This window comes from Egretta garzetta, unplaced genomic scaffold, assembly GCF_000687185.1.
Source record: "Egretta garzetta isolate BGI_Z169 unplaced genomic scaffold, ASM68718v1 scaffold81, whole genome shotgun sequence".
Taxonomy (NCBI): domain Eukaryota; kingdom Metazoa; phylum Chordata; class Aves; order Pelecaniformes; family Ardeidae; genus Egretta; species Egretta garzetta.
This window is the reverse complement of record NW_009258671.1, coordinates 8,501,512-8,523,979: the sequence shown is the minus strand read 5'-3', so window position 1 is coordinate 8,523,979 and position 22,468 is coordinate 8,501,512. Positions and strand designations below refer to the sequence as shown.

The window sequence follows — 22,468 nt, the reverse complement described above, 5'->3', positions numbered from 1 at the left end:
AATTTACTGTTGTGAGATTGGAAGTGGTAAGCATCTCTTAGTGTGTCTTCTAAGCAATGTGAGAAGATGCCTTATTAGAGGAAGCAGTGATTTTTCCAGTAAACAAGAAGTTGAGAAGAGTTTGATGGAAACTTCAGAAGGGTTGTACATAGGGACTGTGATCTGTGGATTAGGATTATAGCTATGTGTAATTATCCATGGTTAGGTTGTTTTCTCTGTTTGGTTGGGGGTTTTTTTTGCCCCTTCTTCATGGAGGTCCACATGGTACGTTGTGGGAGGGCAGGATAGAAAACATCCAGTAGGGTCTTGGGGTGCGAGGGTCATTTTGGAGAAGTGGCTTGTCAGCTGAGGTACAGAAATTCATCTTCAAATAGGAAAAAACCAAGACAACAGAAATGCAAACAAGACTTGGTAGTATACATACCATTTACTGTGGGTCAGAATCTAAAACTGAGGTGGCTCACTTGTGAGCTGTTTTATGTTGTTTTAGAAGGAAGGGACTGCATCACTCTACAGTAAATTCACATTTCAAGAAGCTACCTTTGCAACCATATGGCTAGATACACTTTTAAAATGAAGTGCTAGCTTCTTTTCTCCTCTGTCTCTTCCTTAAAATAGTTTCTGATCAATTAATGGACAGCCTGTATGGTTTTTCTTTTAGTTTGTGAATCTTCCTACTCTCTGTACTTCAGAGACATTTGGGCAGTTAGTCATAACTGCATGATTGTTTAAAATGTTGTTTTATATGTTCACCTAAAAAAAATTGATGACATGAGAATGCTGTGATTACAAATACCAAAACTTGCACTAAATTGGGCTGTGCAAAAACTTAATGTTGAGATTAACCATGAAGTACTGCAAGCTTTATAAACTTTCCTGAAAAAGAAGTCATTAGAATTCTAAAAGAAGACCACAGGCAAGAACTATTAAATGTAAACTTTGGGTTGAACCTTTCTCTAATAAGATAGAACTTCTGATAAAGCAATTAGTAGCTAAAAAGGTCCTCTGGAGAATTGGGTGGTTTTCATAGTCTTAATTATGATAAAGTAGCAATTACTAATGGAGGCTGTAACAATATGAGGCTTCCCACGTTCAGTGGAGTGAATTTTTATTTTTAATGTTATTTCTCCAGTTGGAGCGCTATAAGGAGCTAAAGGAAATAGCAAGAAAGAAAGTAGCTACATTAACGCAGCAGCTAGAAAAACTTCGTTGGGAGGAAAAAGCAGATCAAGAAAGGCTGAAACTTAATCGGAGGAAGAAAAAAGAAGTTGAGGTATTTGTATCAAGCTAAAATCATGTTTTAAGGAGAAAAATGTTTCTCTACCTCTCCCTCCGGTATAAATGTCTATACAGATATGTTAAATGCTTTAACATAAACAAATCCTCAGCAGAAGAGACACACTGCAAGTGTTAGCTCGGTTTTCATATTGCAAAAGATGTAGCAAAATGGCTTCTAAATTTCTTCAGGGATTGGTTGCGTGGGCCCACCCCGAGGATTTGGTTTTGAAAGCTTTGGCTCTAGTATTTTACAGTTACTCAGAACATATGCTTAACTGTAACCAGTTCCTGGTTTTATAACTGTAGTTTTTCTTTCTGAGATGTCCTACAGCTGTTGTGTATCTGTATGATACTCACAGCCTTTAAGGTTTATTTTGATCACGGCTACCTTTTGCTGAGATGTTCTTAAGGTCAGTTGTGAGTAGTAGTGTGTTGTAGCTGAAAAAATGTCCTTGGTGTCCATTCTTCTATTGCACTTCAGAGGCAGGGTATTTGGTGTCAATACAGTTCATTGCTGTAGTTTTGTTTCTGATTTTATATCATTGCAGATCCAAACATGTAATAACAAAATACCTAGATTTTTCGCTATGACTTAGTCACTATTCCTGGTATTCTCTTTTAGAATAATTATTTCCCAACTCATTGTTCAACTTCACATGATGCTTCTGATAGAAGTAGGAAGGACAGAAGCTCAGCTGATGATCTGTCTTTTGCTAGAAACCTTACCCTATTAGGACTTTCGGATTTTTACCTTTTTTTCCAAACTATGCTAACCTTGCAGTTTTATTACCTCCTAAGAAGTTAGAGAGGCAACATGCATTTCTTCACCATTTAGTTATGGAGTCAAGGTTTGGGGGAGACTCGTTATGTTCAAAAAACTTAAAAATCCACCAGATGAGACTTTTACCAGTTCTAGAGTTCCTAATACCTCATTCTTCTACATATAAACTCGCTTGTATGGAAAAGCCTATGTTGCATGTAAAGTCCTCCTTGCCATGATACCTAAGTTAATACTTGTACATCCATTTGTTCTTGAGACAACACTACTTTTTCTTTTTGAAATACTAGTTACCAGGAAAACCTAGTTAGTATCTAGAAGTGAAATAAATTCTACTGCTTCTGCTTTGAAAACTCTAGAAGTCCTGTTGTACTGTTGAGAAGGAAATAAAGGATACTTGAGAATTCATAAAATGCATGTCTGACCATTCAGAGTTGGCATTACTTACCTGTACTACTGACATTTGGTGATTGCCCCTCACAATTCAGCATGTATGTGACCACATCTAGCATGCTCTGCCCAGTTCTGAGCTCCCCAGTTACAAGATACTGGCATCCTGGAATGAGTCCAGCAGAGAGCCACCAAGCTGTCTGGGGCTGGAGCACCTTGCCTGTGAGGAGAGGCTGAACTGGATCTGTTCATCCTGGCAAAGGAGTGGTGAGGGGGTGATCTTGTTGCTGTCTGCAGTTACCTAATGGTAAGGTACAAATAAGATAGAGCTGTGCTCTTTCTAGAGGTGCACAGTGATAGGATGGGAGACAACAGGCATAACTTAGAATGCAGGAAATTCTGAAGAGCTGTTAGGTAAACTATTTCATCTCAAGGATAGTCAAACATTGAAGTGGATGCACAAAGAGGTTGTGGATTCTCCATCCCTAGAGCTATTCAAAAGGTCACAAGGATTTCAGAAGTTAAATTAAAGCTTAATAAAATGTGTAGGAACAATATATTTTTTCTTTCATTTGCTTTGGTTAATGTGTCTTTAATTCAATTTGAGTAATGGAAAATACTTGTTTCACTGTTGGTTTGTTTTTTAATACAATGCTTTTGTGTGAGGTTGGAATCTCTTATGTCAACTTCTTCACGTGTCCTTCTTAGGAAAAAAATTCTATTAATCTCGGGCCAAGAAAAGTACCTCTTTTGTTCTAGCACCTATCATTTACTGACACTGTGTTTAAAGTTATTTTATTTGATGATGTTGTGATTCTTTGTACTGAAGAGACTTTCTCTGAACTGTAGCTGAACATGAAAAATCCAGTAACGGCCTTGATAAAATAATTTCCATTTATTCATGCTGCAATTTGGCATCTGTTGCTGAAAAAGAGATGCTATTAACTTCAACATGAAATACTGACAAAGAAGAAAAGATCTGTCTGAGTACTTGTTCTGAATGAAGAGCTTTGTATCTTGCTATAAAACTGTCATTTTCCTCTGGTTTGTTTTTAACACATTCTAATTGTGATTGCATAGGAAAACATAAAACAGATTGTGGAACAGATAGAAGACCATAAAAAAAGAATAGAGAAGTTGGAAGAATATGCCAAGATATGCACGTATGTTTAAAAAATTTAAAAGCTAATTGGATTTCTTGGGTATTACATATTTTCAAATTAATGTAGCAGGTTTCTAATTCTTTCTAGTTCTTTTCTGTAAAATTTAAATAAGAATTCTTGCTAGTTCTAATTAATATTTCATTTATTTTTAGCTGTCAAAATAAAGTAGGAAGTATGATGACTCACCTTTTTATTTTTTTTCTTTTCTTGAAACCAGTGTTGTAATTGCTTCTAATTTCTTGTGGGGGTACAAATTATGTCAGTACAGATAGGGTGTGAGGCTATTAGTGTACAAATTCTGAGCAAGAGAACAGGGCAGTTGTGTAGTTGTGCTGCCCTAGAAAGCATTGATATTTACATTGTGCATTAGGAGCACAGCTCAGTTCTTGCTTCCTGGGTCTTGTCTTCTACCTGATTTTTACTTTGTGAAATAAGATACTGTCCCAGTTTTGGCTGGGATAGAGTTAATTTTCTTCCTAGTAGCTGTCTTAGTGCTGTGCTTTGGATTTAGTACCAGAATAATGTTGATAACTCACTGACGCTTTAGTTGTTGCTAAGCAGGCCTTACTCTAGGCAAAGGCTTTTTCAGCTTCCCATGCTCTGCCAGGTGCACAAGAAGCTGGGAGGGGGCACGGCCAGGACAGCTGACCCCAACTGGCCAAAGGGCTGTTCCAGACCATATGATGTCATGCTAGAGGGAGAGTTAGGCAGGGTGGGGAGAGTGATTGCTGCTTGGGACGGGCTGGGCATTGGTCAGCAGGTGGTGAGCAATTGTACTGAGCATCACTTGTTTTGTATATTCTATTATTATTATTAGTTAGTTAGTTACTTTCCTCTACTGTTTTATTAAATTGGCTTTGTCTCAACCCACGGGTTTTACCTTTTTTTCTCCAATTCTCTCCCCCATCCCACTGAGGTAGTGGGGGAGTGAGTGAGCGGCTGTTGGGTGTTCAGCTGCCAGCTGGCTTAAACCACAACAGATACATAAGCATTCATTGAGCAACCTGAACTAACTTTAATGTTAGCCTGTGTTTTGTGCAGGAGGTCATGGTAGGTGATCTCCAGAGATTTTTTTTTACCAACCTATCTTTTCCTATGCATGTATAATGAGTGCTTTGGCTTAATGCTGTCTGTGCACTGAATAAAGTGCTCCATGGACAGGGAGCAGCAGACCCATTGTGATAGCTGTGATGCAAAATTATTTTAATTAAGTAGTTGTAGTAGAGTGTGGTAGAGCCTTAGTGATTTTGGTAAATGTGTAAAGTGAGTAATAATTTTGCATAAGAATTCTCAGTCCTTCTTAGTTCTACAATATCAGACCTCTTATTGATGGAGGATAAAACAGTATGGTTGCATGTTATGCGGGCAAAAACTCTCACTTGAACTCAATTTTGAAATCTTAAAAATAGCTTATACTGCAGAATGCAACTTGTATAAGAAGTAGCTTCTTATAGATACTTAAAATCTTTCATGATTTTCATAGTCTGTGACCACAGAATGACTTAAATTTTGTAAACTAAAAGCTTGTATAAATGAAGTGGTAAATTGCTTTCCTATTTTGCTTCTGTTCAAAGTGAATCATTAACAGAGAAAAAACAGCAAGAGGAAGTGCTAACTAAGGAAATTGAAAATTCAACAATACGAATGACTGAAGTGAATGAAGAATTGAACAAAATAGTTGGTGAATTGCAGAATGCCAAAATTGATTACCATGAAGGAAGGCGTCAGCAAATGAGAGCAGAGATCCTGGAAAGTCTCAAAAGACTGTATCCGGATTCTGTGGTAATTAAATGGCCTCATTTAAATGCCTTATTTTAGAATTAAGATTTAAGAGTTCTGCCTTAGACTGAGTAAGCAGCTAGAGTAAATTGGACTGTCTTGAATATTCTTTTAAACTTTATGCTTGCTTGAGTGTACTTGGTGAAATGGTATTACTGAAAGAGTGGTAACATATGCTGTCATTATTTTTCACAGTCTCCAGAAATAGATTACTGCTTGCATCAAAGAATAATGTTGATCTCTTGTGTGATTTTGTGGTGTTTGGGGGTTTTTTGTTCTGTTTTTTTTGGGGGGTGGGGGGAGGTGGGTTGTTTTCTTCTGTCCTCAAACATATTTTGACTGATTTACTTTGAACAAATGAATGGGAAGGTTAGCTGTGAGACCATTTATTCCAGAAAGACTAGTTCTTCCAAAGGACAATTTTGCTTAGGTGCATGAGATTTTTATTTTACCAAATGGTCTGTCCTTGCTTATCAGTTACTGTGTTTTACTTAAATTACTCTTCAGTAATGCCATTAAGTGTTTTGTGTATTGATTCTGAATTGTCAGATTGTATTATGAGGCATATTTACACTTTTTTATTGATACTTCAAAATGTTTACTCCAATATCGGGAGCCATTCCAAATAAGAACTTTCTAATAAATCTAATCAATTGAATAGTTGGTCTCTGAGTATGCCTCAGTATAATCAATCCTTTTTGATATATGTATGTCAGTTGAGACGTACAAGCTGGGAGTATTTTTTTTTAATGTTTAGAAGATGATGTATCTCGGCTTCCTAATGCTGCCATAAGAACATAAAAAATAAAATGCTTTCAGTTGTTCTCTGCTTCTTGGTCTTTTGTGAAACCTCCTCAGCATCTGGCAAGTGTCTGATCCTGTTGTTTTCTCAAGAGATCAAGAAATTTGCTTTTCACCTGTTCTTCAGAATTTTTTCATCCATGTTAACAAGATGCTCCAAAAAAAAGATTATTGGTTTGTCTCCTTTTGCTCACTCTTTGCATTGTGTCCCTGTTTGAAAAGAACTGGATCAGACTGGTGATACCTTGCTGGCTTAGGGGGGAGCTGATGTTCAGGATGTTCTCTGGCATTTTCCTTCAGAAGCTGCAAATTTAAGAGTACTTACAGATGTGAGGGCGTCTAACAAATAAAAACTAGAGAAGTTGAGTTTGTTACATAAACTGTACCATTACAGAAAGTCTTAACGGTTTGTGCTGCAGTTATCCTTGTTCCTGCAATAGTCTTCCCAACACGCACACATGAGGCAACAGAGTCGCTTCTGAGCTGGTCTTTGTGCTCTGGTGTACTAATTCCAGATGGCTGAACACAATCTAAAGTCTTGGGATGGAAGGGTCATGACACATTTAATCTTCTGGTCCACTAAGTACTCAGGCAGAACTGGAGGAAATCTTGGTGTTGGTCTTCTGGATTTCATAGGCAAAAACTGGTTCATAGGCAAAAACTGGCATACTGCTTCCACATCCATTTTAAAGCTTCTGTTCTTCTGTTAAAACATTCTTGTAATGGTTGGTGAACATTCCAGGTACTGAAATAGCCAAGCAGTAATGTGATTCCGTTGTATGTGATGTGTGTGTGTTTTCATGGATTTGTCTGACCAACAAAGTGAATTTTGCGGCTGATTACAGTTTTTACAATTTAATTTTCAAAACAACATTCCTGCATTGGTAGTTTTTGTTGGCAAGATTGCTATTGTTACTGATTCAGCTGGGCTGTCAGTATTTGTTTTCACAGAAATCTGGTATTCCATCTGGACTTAAATGCTAGTGTCTGAAAGTATGTAGATCCTCTGTATAGTTTTGCACATCTGAAACATTGTGTATCTGAGCTGCAGATAGAAACATCCAAGTAGATGACACTGTGTGGAAAAAAAAAAGGAAACTGAATAAAGACCTTTGTGGTGGTGGGTGTTAGCCTTGCTTCTACTGATTTTCAGAAAAGGGAAAACATTTTGTCAAGAGAAGGGTAGGAAAGTAGATCATAGTAGGCCGTGATTTGATCTACTAGAAATTGTCCCAATTATATAATTCATGAGATAATACTGTCATAACCTATCACATACGACTCCTAGCAGTTGCCTTCCTGTGCTCATTTGCTTAAATTTGATAAGCATAAAGCTGCAGATATGCAAGAGGAGACCAGTAGCTCTATGTCAACAAGCAGAAAAATTGTTCGCGCATGAATTCACAGATTACAATGCTCAGAATGTGCATTAGTAGCTTTAGTCATTCAGGGGAAGCTCAACTGTACCTATAATTACAGAAATGGAACAAAAGGAGCGTGGACAGCAAAGGACTAACTAGTTTTATCTGTGGAGGTGTTGCTTCAATTTATGGCAAAACAGGCTTGATTATTTGGACTATGCAATATGAGACAAACAATTTTTATTCTTTTCATGCTACTAAATTAAGCAGATACTTCTTTTTTGGTTGAAGCTGGTCTAGTGCCTCTCTTGCTACTATTTTCCAGTTAACAGTTCTATTTATTTAAGACCTTATTGTCATTCAAATATCTTATTATGTGTTAGATACTTACTTTCTCGCCAAAAAAGATGCTAAGCGAACTTTGCTCTTGTTACTCTGTCAGGCTTCTAGAAGTGTGTGCTAGAGATTCTGAGTAAAACACTGAGATATGTAACTGTAACCTGAGGGAAAAAATTAAATCCCTTCAGATTTTGAAGGCATAGTTTTCAGTTTGGATTGATTTCCCCCTGCCCCGATATACAGCCATTGTAAGAGGATGCAGCTGGTAGATATATAACACATTTTACTTCTACAACTCCAGTATTTTGTATGCAGAAATATTACTTGATATCTAGAATAACATATTAATATTTCTCTATATTTTTATCTTCAGTTTGGAAGACTGCTCGACCTGTGTCATCCTATTCATAAAAAATACCAGCTTGCTGTTACCAAGGTATTCAGCAAATACATGACTGCTATTGTTGTTGCCACTGAAAAAACAGCAAGAGATTGCATTCGGTTCCTAAAACAAGAACGAGCTGAACCTGAAACTTTTCTTGCTTTGGATTACCTTGATGTAAGTATATTTTTTCTTTTTCCTGTCATCAGCAAGTTAATACACTTGTAAATCTTGATATTGGCTCATTTAAGCTTAACTAAAATAGACTTAAGTGTTAAGGCAAAGCACATATGAGGCGAACTTCATGAGGTTCCTGTTGACCCATTTCTCCAGCCTGCTGAGGTCCCTCTGGATAGCAGCATGACCATCTGGCATATCAGCCATTCCTCCATTTTTGCGTCATCAAGCGAACTTGCTGAGGGTACATTCTTCCCTATCATTCAGATACTTAATGAAGATGTTAAATGGGATTAGTCTCAGTATTGACACGGCTAGTTACTGGCCTCCAACTGGACTTTGTGCCACCAGTCACCACCCTGTGGGCCTGTCTGTTCAATCAGTTTTCAGTCCACCTCATTAGTCTGTTCATCCAGCTCGTGATTTCATCGGCTTCTCTATGAGGATCCTATGGGAGACAGTGTTGAAAGGCTTACTGAAGTCTGGGTAGACAATATCCACTGCTCTCCCCTCGTCTACTAGGCCAGTCATTTCATTGTAGAAGGTTATCAGCTTGGTCAAGTGTGACCAACTTGCTGAATCCATACTGACAACTTCTCCAAGACTTTCTTGCCATTCATGTGCCTGGAAATGGTTTCTAGGATTTGTTGATCCATCCCCTTCCCAGGGACTGAGGTGAGGCTATAGTTCCTTGGGTCCTCTTTCTTGCCCTCTTTTAAACACAGGAGTGACACTTGTTTTTCTCCAGACCTTAGACACCTCTTTCAGTTGCCATGATATTCAAAGATTATTGAGAGTGGCCTCGCAATGACATCAGCTAGCTCCTTCAGCACTGGTGGTTGCATCATATCAGGGCCCATGCATTTATGTATGTTCAGTTTGCTTAAGCATTCCCTGATCTGATCCCTTTCCATCAAGGATACATCTTCTTTGTTCCAGACTTTCCCCCTGGTCTCTGGAACTTGGGATTCCTGGAGACTGGTCTTGCTAGTAAAGACTGAGGTGAAGAAGGAATTCAGTACCTCAGTCTCTTCCATATCCTGTGTCACCAGGTCTCCTGCCTCATTCAGCAGCAGGTCCGCAGTTTCCCTAGTCTTCCTTTTGTCGCCTGTGTACTTACAGACGCAATTTCTTTGACATCCCTTGCCAGGTTCAATTATAGTTGGGCTTTGGCTTTCTTAACCCGTTATCTGTGTGCTTGGACAGTGCCTCTATATTCCTGTCCGTGCCTCCACCTTCTGTATGCTTCCTTTTTGTGTTTGAGTTTTGCGAGGAGCTCCTTGTTTATCCACGCAGGCCTCCTGGTGTTTTTGCCTGACTTCCTGCTCATTGGGATGTTCACTCTTAAGGCTGGAGGGGGCGATCCTTGAATATTAACCAGCATTCTTGGGCCATTCTTACCTCTGAAGCCTTAACCCATGGACTCTACCAAGCAGATGTTTGAAGAGGCCAAGTCTGTTCTTCTGAAGTACAGGGCTGTGAGCTTGCCTTTTGCCTTTGCTCCCTCCTCTCAGGATCCTGAACTTTCCTATCTCATGCTCATTGCAGCCAGGGCTGCCTTTGACCTTCCCATCCCCAGCAGACCTCTCCTTGTTGGTGAGTATGAGGTCTAGCAGAGCACCTGTCCTCACTGGCTTCTCTGTCACTTGGGTGAAGAAGTTGTCGTCAATGCTTTCCAGGAACCACCTGGATTGCTTATGCCTTACTGTGTTGTCCCTGTAGCAGACCTCACGGTGGTTCAAGTCCCGCATGAGGACCAGGGCCTGTGAATGTGACGCTGCTTTTAGTTGTCAAAGGCCTCATCCACTTGTTCCTCCTGGTCAGGCAGCCTGTAGCAGACACCCACTACAATGTTACTTTTACCAGTTCTCTCCTCAGTCCTTACCTATGTGCTGTCAGTTGGCTCATCATCATTGCCCAGGCAGAGTACTGTGCATTCCAGCTGTTCCCTCATGTATAGGCCAAGTCCACCTTCTTGTCTTCCCAGCCTGTCCTTCCTAAAGAGCCTCTATCCCACTATTGCAACACTCCAGTTGTGGGAGCCATCCCACCATGTCTCCTTGATCCCAAGAAGATTGTAGGTCCTCAACTGCACACAGATCCTTAACTCATCTTGTTTATTGCCCATGCTGCATGCATTAGTGTACTTGCATTTCATGCACAGTGGAATAGGTCATATAGATTTAAGGACTACAGTATACACAGAATAAGAAAAAGAGATCTGTTTCTAGCCTTAGAGTGACAGAGACCCCCATTCTGTTGATCTCCTGTTGTACGTCTTGTCCCCAGATCACTCAGATTTGGACATACTTTGCTATTACAACATGGATTCTAAACACCGCTTATTTGCTTTACAGGTTAAACCAATCAATGAAAAGTTAAGAGAGATAAAAGGAGCTAAAATGATGGTGGATGTTGTACAAACTCCATTTGCTCCACTGAAAAAAGTGATTCAGTTTGTGAGTGGGAATGGCTTGGTCTGTGAAACAGTTAAAGAAGCAAAACAAATAGCATTTGATGGACCAGTGAGACTGAAAGTAAGGAGCTGAATTTTGTTGCATATGTTTTTAATTGCAATTATGTATTTGATGCCATTTAAATAACTCTTCTATAAATATCCCATGAAATATTGCAGATAAACACAGAATGGTACTACACTGTCTAGTCTGTTCCCACATAAATAAGCCCCAGGTATTTCACGTGGTTGTCTTCCTCTGAATGGTAGTACCTTTAAGGGATGTCCTGGGAAAAGGAGGCAAACTAGAGGATGGTTAGCATCCAAATATGTTTCTTGGTATGGTCCTCGTGATGAAAAGCAGGAGGAGGAGGAGGGATAATCCTATTCTTAAAACGGTCTGATTTAAAAATACAAACTTTTATCTTGTTAGCTTTTCTATGAAGAAATGCTTTCAAAAATTCCTTAAAATATCTGACAGAATTATGCACTTAGTAAACCTTTTAAAATCTTGATTAATAACAGCGTTAAGTTGAAGGTGAGTGCGAAATCATGTTTACTTGGAATCTGGTTGCAAAAGCACCTATGTTCTTTACTGAAATTCACACTTCCTATTTACAAATGAGCTGTTTTCTTTCACTCACTCTGCTTGGTTTGCTCTACTGAGCCAGACATGACCTTCTAAGTTGCCAGTGTGTACGCAAATGTCTCATGATTTTCCTAAATACAAGGAAATGATACAATTTCATTTCCTTTTCTGATCAGTTAAAATAATACCAAAATGTAACTAGTGCCAAGAAACAACAGACTTTTTTTGTGGCTTTGTGTATCTCATGTTAACAGGTTTGGAACAGGGAAAAAAAAAAAAACTGGAGTCCAACTAAAATGTGGTTGTTGCTTTTTTAACTATGGTATCTCAGTGCACTAGTTCATAGGATATTTTGGCTGCTTTGTGTTCAGATTTATTTGGGTTTAATTTTATTTTTTTCTTCCAGACAGTGGCTCTTGATGGAACTTTATTTTTGAAATCTGGAGTGATTTCTGGAGGATCAAGTGATTTGAGATTTAAAGCTAGATGTTGGGATGATAAAGAGATGAATAAAATGAAAGAAAGAAGAGATAGCTTGATTAATGAGTTAAAGGTAGGTCTCTTAAAAAGCACTTAACTGCAAAAGGCATAAAGGAGTAAAAGCTGTGTCCAGTTCAGCTATGGGAAGATGATTTTCTGAAGAGGTGATTTTCAATACTTCTAGAAGATGCAGACAGGACATAGTAGCTGTTTATCCTCTTGTAGTTAATAATAATCAACTGTGGGTTTCTCTCCTTGGCTGGCAGGTTGGTTCACATATCAGAGAATCAGGACAACACTCTTGATGCAAGTTCCTTCAAGTTAAAAGAGCTGTGCTTCAAAGTACCTGAAGACTTTTAGTGAAAAAGATAATACATTCTGTCAACACGAAAATATTTGCACAGACCAAAACCTGTCAGTGTAAAATGATTTGTCATACCTCTAGTTATTTTGGAAGAGAGATAGAGCAGGAATTTAGGGATTTGCAAGCATATGCTTTCTTTCGAGAAACAGATTTGTTAAAAAATTACTATTGAATATGACCAATGCTATTGGCATTTACCTTGAACGGGGCCTATGTCAGCAAGGCCAGCTTTATGTAGTGCGTAAATCTGAGAAATGAGTAATTTCCAAATAAGTCACCTTTTGTTTAAAATACTTTTTCTCCCATTGTAATATTTTTCTAGGACTTAATGAAGGTCAAACGTAAGGAGGCTGACTTGAAACAGTTGCGTGCTCAATGCCACGGGACTCAGACACGACTTAAATATTCACAAAGTGAATTAGAGCTTATTAAAAAGAAACATCTCCCTAATCTCTACACGGTATAGCACTGAACCTATATCATTTTCATGTTTAATAATTGTAATACTTCATTACATAGTGTTTTTAATTCAGTTTAAGTTTTACATACAGCAGTTATGACTGAGGAATTAAAATAGAAAAAACAAGATTACAAAGTAATTTACATGAGGCTTTTTCTATTTTAGGTTTTAAATTTGAATGTGCAGTAAACTTGGTTTATCATTTAGTAACCAGAAGTCTGTAAGTCAAAATGCGCTTTAAATGATACTTACCTAATTTGATTTTCTGCTTCTTAAAACTGTAATCATTGCATATAACTCAGCAATAATAGTGGGTAAGTGGCATTTGAGAAGATGATGTTTAATGTTTTTAATCAGAAAAATACAGTTAATCTGGAACAGAACTGTCTCAACTTCTAGAAAGTTGACCATCCTATTAGAAAAATTACCATCTTTTTCCTTTCTGTTCAGGAAAAATCTAAACTGGAAAGTGAACTGGTAAATATTGAGTCTCAGCATGATATGCTGAATGAAGGAGTAGCACAAAGAAAATTAAAAATAGAAGAATTTCAGAAAAAAATTAATGAGGTAATGCCTACTGTCATAGTCGTGACAGCTTATGCTGTTATACTACAGAAACTTCTTCCTGCTCGTGATGACTTTTAGACCTTGGACAACTTTTAACTCTGTAAACTACTTCGTTGACAAGGGTTATGAGTTACTCCAGCAATCTTCCCATATTCTCTGTCTTTCTTACTAGGGTAACAGAACAGAAATAGACTTGGCTATTAGTATATATGTATCATAGTTTTGCAAATCAATTTCCTTAAAATCAAAGTACTGTGACTTTGTGCCAAACACAAACCAAATCAACCAAATCCAACTAGTTTTTGATAATACATGAAGCTTTGCTTAATATATACACTACAGTTTCACTTGAAATAGGAGAAAATTTTTGAGTTTGAAGAAGGTGGGTTGTTTTTTCCCCACCTTTTCCTGCTCTGCTAATAAATATGATTTACTCTTTGTAGTATTGAGCAAGGCCAACCCATTGAAGTTTACAGCTTTAAGAGCTCTCAGTGCAAACTTTCACTGTAGATCAAATGCCAGAAAAATACTCTCTAGATCTTTCATGGCCTGAGGGTAGAACTTGATAAATCTCAGCTTATTCTTTCTCAGACTCCAATGTCCAGGTTCTTTGTAAGAAACTGTAGTTAGGGGATCTTTACTTTTTGTGGAGAGATAATTTTGCAGTTTGCATGACTGGACTGTAACTTTTCTTCTGGCACGAAGTCTTCCTAGCCGACGTGGATCTGTGGCAGCATGTACGTACACACAGCTCTATATACACCCACAAGATCTGCAGATCTCTCAGTAGTCAGTGCACCCACTAGGTAGACAGTCTCTGCATGGGTGACTATCGTGAAAATAATTCTCATTGCAGTCATAGCAGTACCCATTTAGTGTCTACATGGAAATGCTCTATCAATATCTTTTCATTGGGAGAAGATCCACCACTTCTGCAGCCCACAGGCAGAATAGATCAGGCGTGCTCACGCTGTTAGGAAGAGACCACTGTGTCAGTTTTCTAGAGCTGAGAACAGTTCTCAGCACTGCTAGAGCACTTTGTTCTGAACTCTGCAAGTGTCCTGTCTAGGTAATGACCTGTTACACCACTATGTACTAGAAAAGTAGATTAAGAGCAGCAGTGTGAAGACTCCTTTCTCTTCTTGGGAAGTGGCCAGTATCTGTGCTTTGCTTTCTGTGCACCCTGGCAGAATGGTTGAGGTGTGCGTGATGATTGTCAGCGCATTCCTCATCCCACTGGTTTGGGGTTTTGTTTGTTTGGGTGGGTGTTTTTTGGGAGGAAGAGGTGTTTTGGGTTGTTTGGGTGGTTTTTTGGATGTTCTGGGTTTGGGCTTTGTTTTGGGTTTTTGCTTGTTTTTAAGACTTGTATGCCTGTGTTCATTTGGAGTAGTTAATTTCTTCAGAAGATCCCCAGAATAGTTTGTACAGACAGCTGACAAATTTGAAAGCATGGTTATTGTGAAGACACTGAAGGCATTCAGTGAAGTGTATAGTACTACAGCCTAATCTGGTACCAGGAGGGGTTTCATACTGTGTTCTACTAGAGTAGACAGTAACTCTGGCCTCTGAAATAAGCACCTCATCTGTACTTCTCTCTGGAAGCTGCCTTGTTCCTGCTCTTGCCAAACAAAGGAGTCTGGTACAAACTGTGGAAAAATGGTGCTGCAGTTTTATTTGGAAAATCCACAGCCCTGCACCTAGATATTTGTGTAAACGTAGATTCTTAGAGAAGGAGATTCCTCACCACTGTCTGGAGTTACTTGAGATGCATAGTACTTGTGTAACTTACTTCTTGGCCTCTGACCCATTCTTACCAGTCTTTCTTGAATTAATCTATGACTGGAATTCTGCATGTAAAAAGAAGCCAAAACTGCTGCATGTTCTCGTGTTTTATTTGTGGTACAGGCATAAGGGAGTGCAGATGCACATCATCTGCAAGCACTGAGAAAGTCATTGATGTTTAGGCCCTAAGAATTCCAGATCCAGGGAACTTTTCTTTTGCTTGTTCTGCCAAAAAGAAAAAACAAACCACCACCCACGAATTGAGGCTGGTAATCAGTTTCCAAAGAATAGTGTTACTTGAATAGTATAACTTGATTTGATGTAGTATTTGGTATCTGGTTAAACAAGCCTGCATACCAAAACAATATAAACAATACTGGGCTTTGACCTGTAAAGTTCTCTTAAAATTTTGTTCAGTCCATTGGGTTTACTTTTAAGGAAAGACTGTTGCTATTTCTTTGTTCAATCCTCCCATATGCACCATACCTATTTGCCTGCTTAAATTTTTCATTAGAATTTTAGGACTGGTTTTGGCTGAAGCTTTTGTTAGTATATACCGTATAATTAGGAAATGAGACGTTCTGTAGGAGTTTTTTTGCTGTGGCTTTGCTAGAAATGGAACATAGCAACTTGAAAGAATTAAAATGAAAAACTGAGCTACACCAGGAAACCTGGTGTATCTGACTAGTGTCTTGTGTACCATTCAGCTTTCTCCAGTTGGCTGGGAACCACAGACAGAACCAGGGAAGTTGGTTACAAAGACTTTAATTATCTTGGAATGACCAGGTGCTGTCAACAAGAGCTTGGATAAGAGTTACCTTTTCCACATCATATGCCTTGTATCTGGCATTTGTACTGAAAGTGTTACTTGAAAATGTCAAATATCGGTTACTTCTCAGTAGTTCAGTTTGCTGTTCTTAAAGTACCTTGAAAATTCAGCCTGTAGCATGAAGTGATTGTCTAAATGTTTTACTTCTGTGAGTGCCAAAATAGTATAAGCATTTTTTGCTCCATCTCCCTTTATTCAAAGGCTGAAGATGCTGTTTTCCAGGAGTTCTGTGAAGAAATTGGTATAGAAAATATTCGTGTGTATGAACAAGAACATGTGAGACAACAAGAGGAGATTGATAAGAGAAGGTGGTATTTGTAATTGAAATGTAAAAAAAGTGGTTTGTATTAGATCGGGCACACTGATAAATGAGTAACTCCATCACAGGAAATACAACAAAAACCTAGAAGACCATAACAGGTTATATTATCACTGCTAAGATTAGTTAGCAGTTGCGCTGCTGTGGTTTGGGTTTATTGGATAGTTAAAGTCAAAGACATTTTGCTACAAACTTCAAAGGTAGAATTTACTATTTTGGTAGCACTAGTGTAGAAAAATAAAGCAAGGAATAGTTTTCTAAAATCCACGTTGAAAAATGGCTTTATCACAAATTGAGGCTGACATGAAGGCTCACTCATGTATCAAAAATATTGAAGGAGAACTGGGTGTAAGATGCAGTGATTTGGTATAGGAACATACTATTAAGGAAAACAAGATCTTAATTTTCTCACAGGCAACCTCAGCTGGTATTCCCCTCAAACAGGAACATGTCACAGGACCACAAATTTTTATCTAAAGAGAATGAGAACATTAAAATGAACTATGACGAGTGTAAGGGCTAGCACTCCATTTTCTTTTCAGCTATCTCTTCAGCTGCTTAGAGACTCTGTTTTTCAGAAACTGGTCCTAATGTATGGTTTTGGCTAGGGCTGCTTTGAGGTAATAGCGCAGTGCATTCAGTTGCAGTTAAAGCACCTGCTGGCTGAAGTGGTTTGATCTTTTATTTATGTTTGCAAGAACTGAAGTCTGGTGAAGTGAAAGAAGTTAGCAATAGAACAGTGAAAGAGAGGAGCTTTTTTGCATGGCCTTGTGTCCCACTGCACACACAGCCTTGGCCTTGTTTGTGTCCTAACTTGCCATTAGTCCTGTAAGCCTGCACTCTGGTGCCTTCTTGCCCAGGTCTAAAGAGCCTGGAGGTGGTGTTGTGCCAGCCCTTTTGCCTGAACAACAGATGCAGCACTAGTAGTAAATCATTTGGGAAGCTCAAAGCTCGGAGGCAGACAGAACTGAGAGGAGCCCTTTCTGTAAACAGCCGCTTAGTTTTACTTCAGTCCTTTCTCACAGCAGCATGTGAAGAAGTTTCTGCCATTGTACCCCTATATACAAATGCAGATCTCTATTGAAACATGATAAGCAAGGCTGAATATGGCTCTAAAAGCTATGGTCTCATGCTTTTTAATTGCCATCTCCCAACTGAGATATGTTCCTTATAATACTCACATAAACATACAGACCAGATGACTAGGAGGCTTGCGGAGGCTGAGCAGGGAGCACGGGCATTGCATAAATACATAGCCCAGCTCATACCTGCATCGTTTACAGGTATATCATTCATACTGCGGTACTTGAACTTCCAGTGTTACTTTCCATATTGAATGTGGTCATACTATATTTGCATATTGTAACTTTTTAACTGTTATCACTGTACTTTTGTAACTTCCAGTATATCCACAGGATGTGGTGTAGTGGAATTGATGATCCAAATGTATGCAAATTTTTGAGTTCATGTAGAAGATACTAAAATGCTATCTAAGTAGTCAAAGTGAAAATGTATCTTTTAATAACTTAAAATTGCAGTTACTAGCCTGCTTTGTAAGTGTTGGTTTGAAATACTGTACTTTGACTAGACTGGAGTTTGAAAATCAAAAGACAAGACTAAACATTCAGCTGGAATATAATCGTGATCATCTACAAAAATCAATAAATGCAGTCAGCAAGTTGAGGGAGACCATTAATAAAGATGAAGCTGAGATTATCAGGCTACAGAAGGTAACTGGAAAATATATATCTCTGTCCCTGGGACTGAGAGGAAAGAATGCATTGAATTACAGTTTTGAATAAACGTAGTTGATGCTGTTGAATAATTCTTCCAGGGCTTAATTCGGTGTTGACTTTGTAAATGTTAAAAAAAATGGAGTTGCTTATTGTTACTTTATCTTTGGAATAACCTGTCATATTAGGGTACTATAAGCCTACTAAAAATTAAATTTGGATTCACTCTGTACATACAGTGTTTTACTGTGTTTAATTTATATGAAAAGGCAGCATATGACTACAGAAAAAAAACTAGTAGCATGTGGCTAAGATTCTTTAGAAGATTTTGTGAGTAATAGTAAGCAACTGTGGTACTTTACATGTTTAAGGTGCTTCACAGCCACTGATAGACTTAAAATAATTCTATGAAAACTAATTTTTGGATTTTAGTTGAAATAATATGTATGGATTCCTCCTTCATAGTGTGCTTTATTCATAAGTAATTTTTTATTGTGTTAATGTTTCTTGTTAAATAAACTATACTTGTGGTGCACTGGAAAGTGAAGGAGAAAAGACATGTAATAGTGCTTTGAATAAAAAAAAAAAAAAAAAAAAAAAAAAGTGAAATGTAAAACTGCCCTGAAGTGGGCAAAAAACCCCACATGCGTGATTTGAACTCTGTATTTTAACATTAGAAGACATGTATTTCTGATACTGAGGACAAACAATAGACCGTTACTCAGTCATGCATAAAAGCATGTCTGACTTTACGCCACTGTGCATAAGTCTTCTGAAATATGACTTTGAGCAAATTCAGGTATTTTTGTCCTGGAGTAGGATTGTTTGTATTAAATTCTGAAGGTACTATGTTCAGCTACTGCAACAGCAGTAAGTCTTGATTAGGTTGCCAAAATACTAGTCTGGTAAGGACCGTGTCTTCATGCATGTAGTGTTAGGTTTACTATATTCCAGCATCTGAATTCTAGCAATTTAGCAGTGGTAAGGGTTGTATAGGGGAAGACTCTTCTAGGATACCTCCACAGATTCTTTGTTCTCTGTGGATTACCTCAGGCTTTATCTTTAATGAATAATACTTTTTAAAGGATTTCAGGTTACCTTAGATGTTGCTAAATATGTTGTAGATGTACAGCAGATGGGATCCTTCTTGCAGGGCTAAGGGACTAACTGAGGCAAAGGGAGTAGCCTACAGATCATAGGCGCCCTAGGATCCCTGCCTTGCTTGGTGGCTTTATAGTTCAGTCCAGTACAGTCACAAATCCAGAGTTGGCTGTGCCTATGTATAGAAAACATCTGGATCTTCCTATAGATAAGACAGGCTGTTTTCTCAGTACCATTCAGATTTTGTGCTGTGACACATTTGAATGTATTGTAATAGATTTAAACTTTAACTCTTTCTGTATAATAAAGGTTCCATATCAAGATTTTTGGTGAAAGATGAAAATGTAAATATTTCTGTGCAGGATGAGGAAAAACTTCTAAAAAAAGTGAATGAAATGGTGGAGGAGCAGCAACATCTTAAGGATAGATTAAGTGCTCATAAATCTGAGGTTATAAAAACCCAAAATGAAGTTGAAGATTTCAGAAAGACGTTGTTAACTCTTAATAGGTAATTACTGATTGTACTCCTGGGAAAATTATTCCATACTTGCGGAATTTTATATAAACTCATAGATTGTATGCCTAGTAATTAATTTTATAGTGTGTAATTTTAACAATATAAGACCATTATGTCTCTGCCTTATTTGGCCACTTGATGCTATCAAAGGAATTTGTTGTAAAGAATCAGGGTGTATTTCAAGTAGAGTAATGATAAAAGATACCTGATTAAAATTTAAAAGGATCAAATCTCCATACATGCTCAGCAGATCTGAACAGAACAGAGTTTAGCTGTAGTTTGGAAAGGTGGATATTTGAACACATGCTATAGTGTGAACTTGTCAACATACTCAAACTATGCTTGTGGTATACCTTGCGATAGAGTTAAGAGTTAATACAGAATAGCAGAGTCTTAGCTTGCGTGCTAGAGTAGTGTGTGGTTCCCAGCTCCCTCTTGAGTAATTGGGGAGAATGAAGGGGATGGAAGAAGTTAAGTACCATGTTCCTTTATGTTTGATGGGATTTAGGGAGGAGAAGACCCTCTTTGTGCTTGGTAACTGTTTTTCATGCTGCATGGCGGATGGCTCTGGATGTTATTGGCACCGATGCTTCTGCTCTTTAATTGTTTTGTGCCTTTTGTATATGCAGGGAAGCTACAAAATTACAAAAGGAAGCTACAGCTATAGAAACCTCTCTGGAAGAGAAAAGATTAAGACGGCATAATATGCTTCTTGAATGCAAGGTGCAGGACTTGAAAATAAAGCTCCTGTCTGGATCACTGGATGATATCAGTGAAGTAGAGGTACTTAAAATGTTTTGCAGTAGATAATCATGGTGGAGCAATTACTCAGTCTTGAATTTAAGGATATTTATTTTTTCCTTACAGGAACTTACAGGTCCTTACAGGACTGTTTGTCTTACATAGTAATGTTATAATAAATACATTGTTTTCATGTGATCAGGCCTCATCCATTCAAGAGAAGGATTTTTGTTTATTTTTGTACACAGAAATATTGTTTGCAGGTATTTTTGCTTGTGCTTGAAATGTATGCATGTGAAATATGTAAAATCACTGTGAGAAAATTGGTATGAAGGAGTATTCCAGATATACATATGTAAGAAGACACACGGTCAATTCAGAAAGGTAAATAAATACGGCATGTACATGGATTGAGATAATATTTGGTTAATCATCCATAGTACAAATGCTGTCTAAAATCATCCTTTCATCTTCATTAGATGTAGATATTCACAGAAGTCAGGGATAGGCTAAAATAGAAATGCTCCTGCTATCAGAGGATTGACCCTCATTATTTTTCTCAGTCTTCCCTCTTTTTCCAGCATATCTTTTGTGAGGAGAAATTAAACTTTCTCCACTGTTACAAAAGAAAAGAGCTATATGGCTTTTGAAGGACTTGTAACAAGCCTGTGAACTTGGAAGGAGTCTTGTTGAACCCATTCCTTAGAAAAGTGCTTTTGCTGGAGGATAGGCATGAATGAGTGGGTCAGAAGACAAAATGAAGGCAGTGAGGTAGGCAGTCGAAAGGAGAGGAACTGCTAATCACCAGAGCATGTAGACAGCTCAGCTATCACTGTTCATTAATAAAGAGGAGATGAAAACAAGGAGGTGAGCAGCAGGAACAACAACTTAGATTCCTAATTAATATCACTGAGAACAACACTAAGATTTGGTTTTGAGAAAGAATCTCGGTGGGAACATGCAGCACATGTTTCATTCAAGGGAAAGTAGCTGTTTGAAATCCAGGCTTATGGTGTCCAAAAGATACTCTGCTTATGCTGTACAGAATTGAAGGTACTCATTTCTTCTGAGGCTGAGTGGAAGAAGTGCCTTGACTTACACACTTCAGACACTTTCCTTGAAAGGGGATTGAATTATCATGGGAACGTAAATCTTGCCAATCAAGAAATTTACCGTATGCACATTGTTCTAAATACATTACAAATAAATTAATGCTGCTTTAATCTTAGCTTCAAACTGAAATTAGCAGATGTTTTCATCTTCATTTAAAAGGTGCGGGTTTTAATTAATTTTTTAATTAACTAACTGTTAACTCCATTTTGACTAGGAGAGGAGCTATGGAGTAAGTTTACCTAATACCATGTTACCACTGTCTCCTCATTTTATATCTTTTTAATGTATTGTTTCAACAGTTTAGAAGTTAACTGTCGTATTTCTGAAATGGAATGTTCTTCATATTTATAGCTAGGCACTGAAACAGAAGGCACTCTGACTACATCAAGTATCTATGAAAGGGAAGAGGCAATTCAGATAGACTACAGCAGCCTAGCAGAAGACGTGAAGGTAATCTTTTTTTGTTTGAAATTATTGGAGGTTGAGTTTGGGGTTTTTTTTAATATTTTATTTGTTGAAATTATTTTTTCTACACCCTAGTGTTTAAATAAAACTCACTAAAAACACTATTGAGTTTAAGTGCATGTGTGTGTTTCTGTTTTGCAATCATACATAGCACTAATGTATGGGATTTCTGGATAGGTAAATTACCCATGTAACTAAATTTAATTTAAAGCTTACCTAAACCATAAAATTAGAATGGAGAAATAGTAAATATAACTCTTGACTTTTCCTTTAAGGTCCAACACTATAGGTTATGACTCAAAACTCTAGAAACAATGATTGGCTGCCGGGGGGTTGTACCACCTTCTTTCTGTAGTATTTTCAGAGACTTACCATACTTCCCTCCGTAACAGTCCATTAGGTCATGTTTTCTCAACAATTTTTTGTAATTTTTCTTTTTCCATTTTAATCATAAGGAAAAAATTAAATGTCAGAGGCTAGGTACAGCACAAGGGATGAATCTGTC

General features: G+C 37.9%; 1 protein-coding gene across 1 annotated transcript in view; it reads left to right on the top strand.

Moving 5' to 3' along the window:
• The window catches only part of SMC1B (structural maintenance of chromosomes 1B), a 38,098-nt gene that overhangs the window by 5,805 nt on the left and 9,825 nt on the right, over positions 1-22,468 (top strand). Inside the window, exons 7-19 of the mRNA XM_009648784.2 lie at positions 1,133-1,273; positions 3,527-3,609; positions 5,184-5,391; positions 8,263-8,448; positions 10,806-10,985; positions 11,899-12,045; positions 12,659-12,796; positions 13,247-13,363; positions 16,176-16,282; positions 17,882-18,023; positions 19,490-19,635; positions 20,274-20,427; positions 21,850-21,948. Of these exons, the coding sequence (XP_009647079.1) occupies positions 1,133-1,273; positions 3,527-3,609; positions 5,184-5,391; positions 8,263-8,448; positions 10,806-10,985; positions 11,899-12,045; positions 12,659-12,796; positions 13,247-13,363; positions 16,176-16,282; positions 17,882-18,023; positions 19,490-19,635; positions 20,274-20,427; positions 21,850-21,948 (1,848 nt within the window). The remainder of the gene's footprint in view (positions 1-1,132; positions 1,274-3,526; positions 3,610-5,183; positions 5,392-8,262; positions 8,449-10,805; positions 10,986-11,898; positions 12,046-12,658; positions 12,797-13,246; positions 13,364-16,175; positions 16,283-17,881; positions 18,024-19,489; positions 19,636-20,273; positions 20,428-21,849; positions 21,949-22,468) is intronic.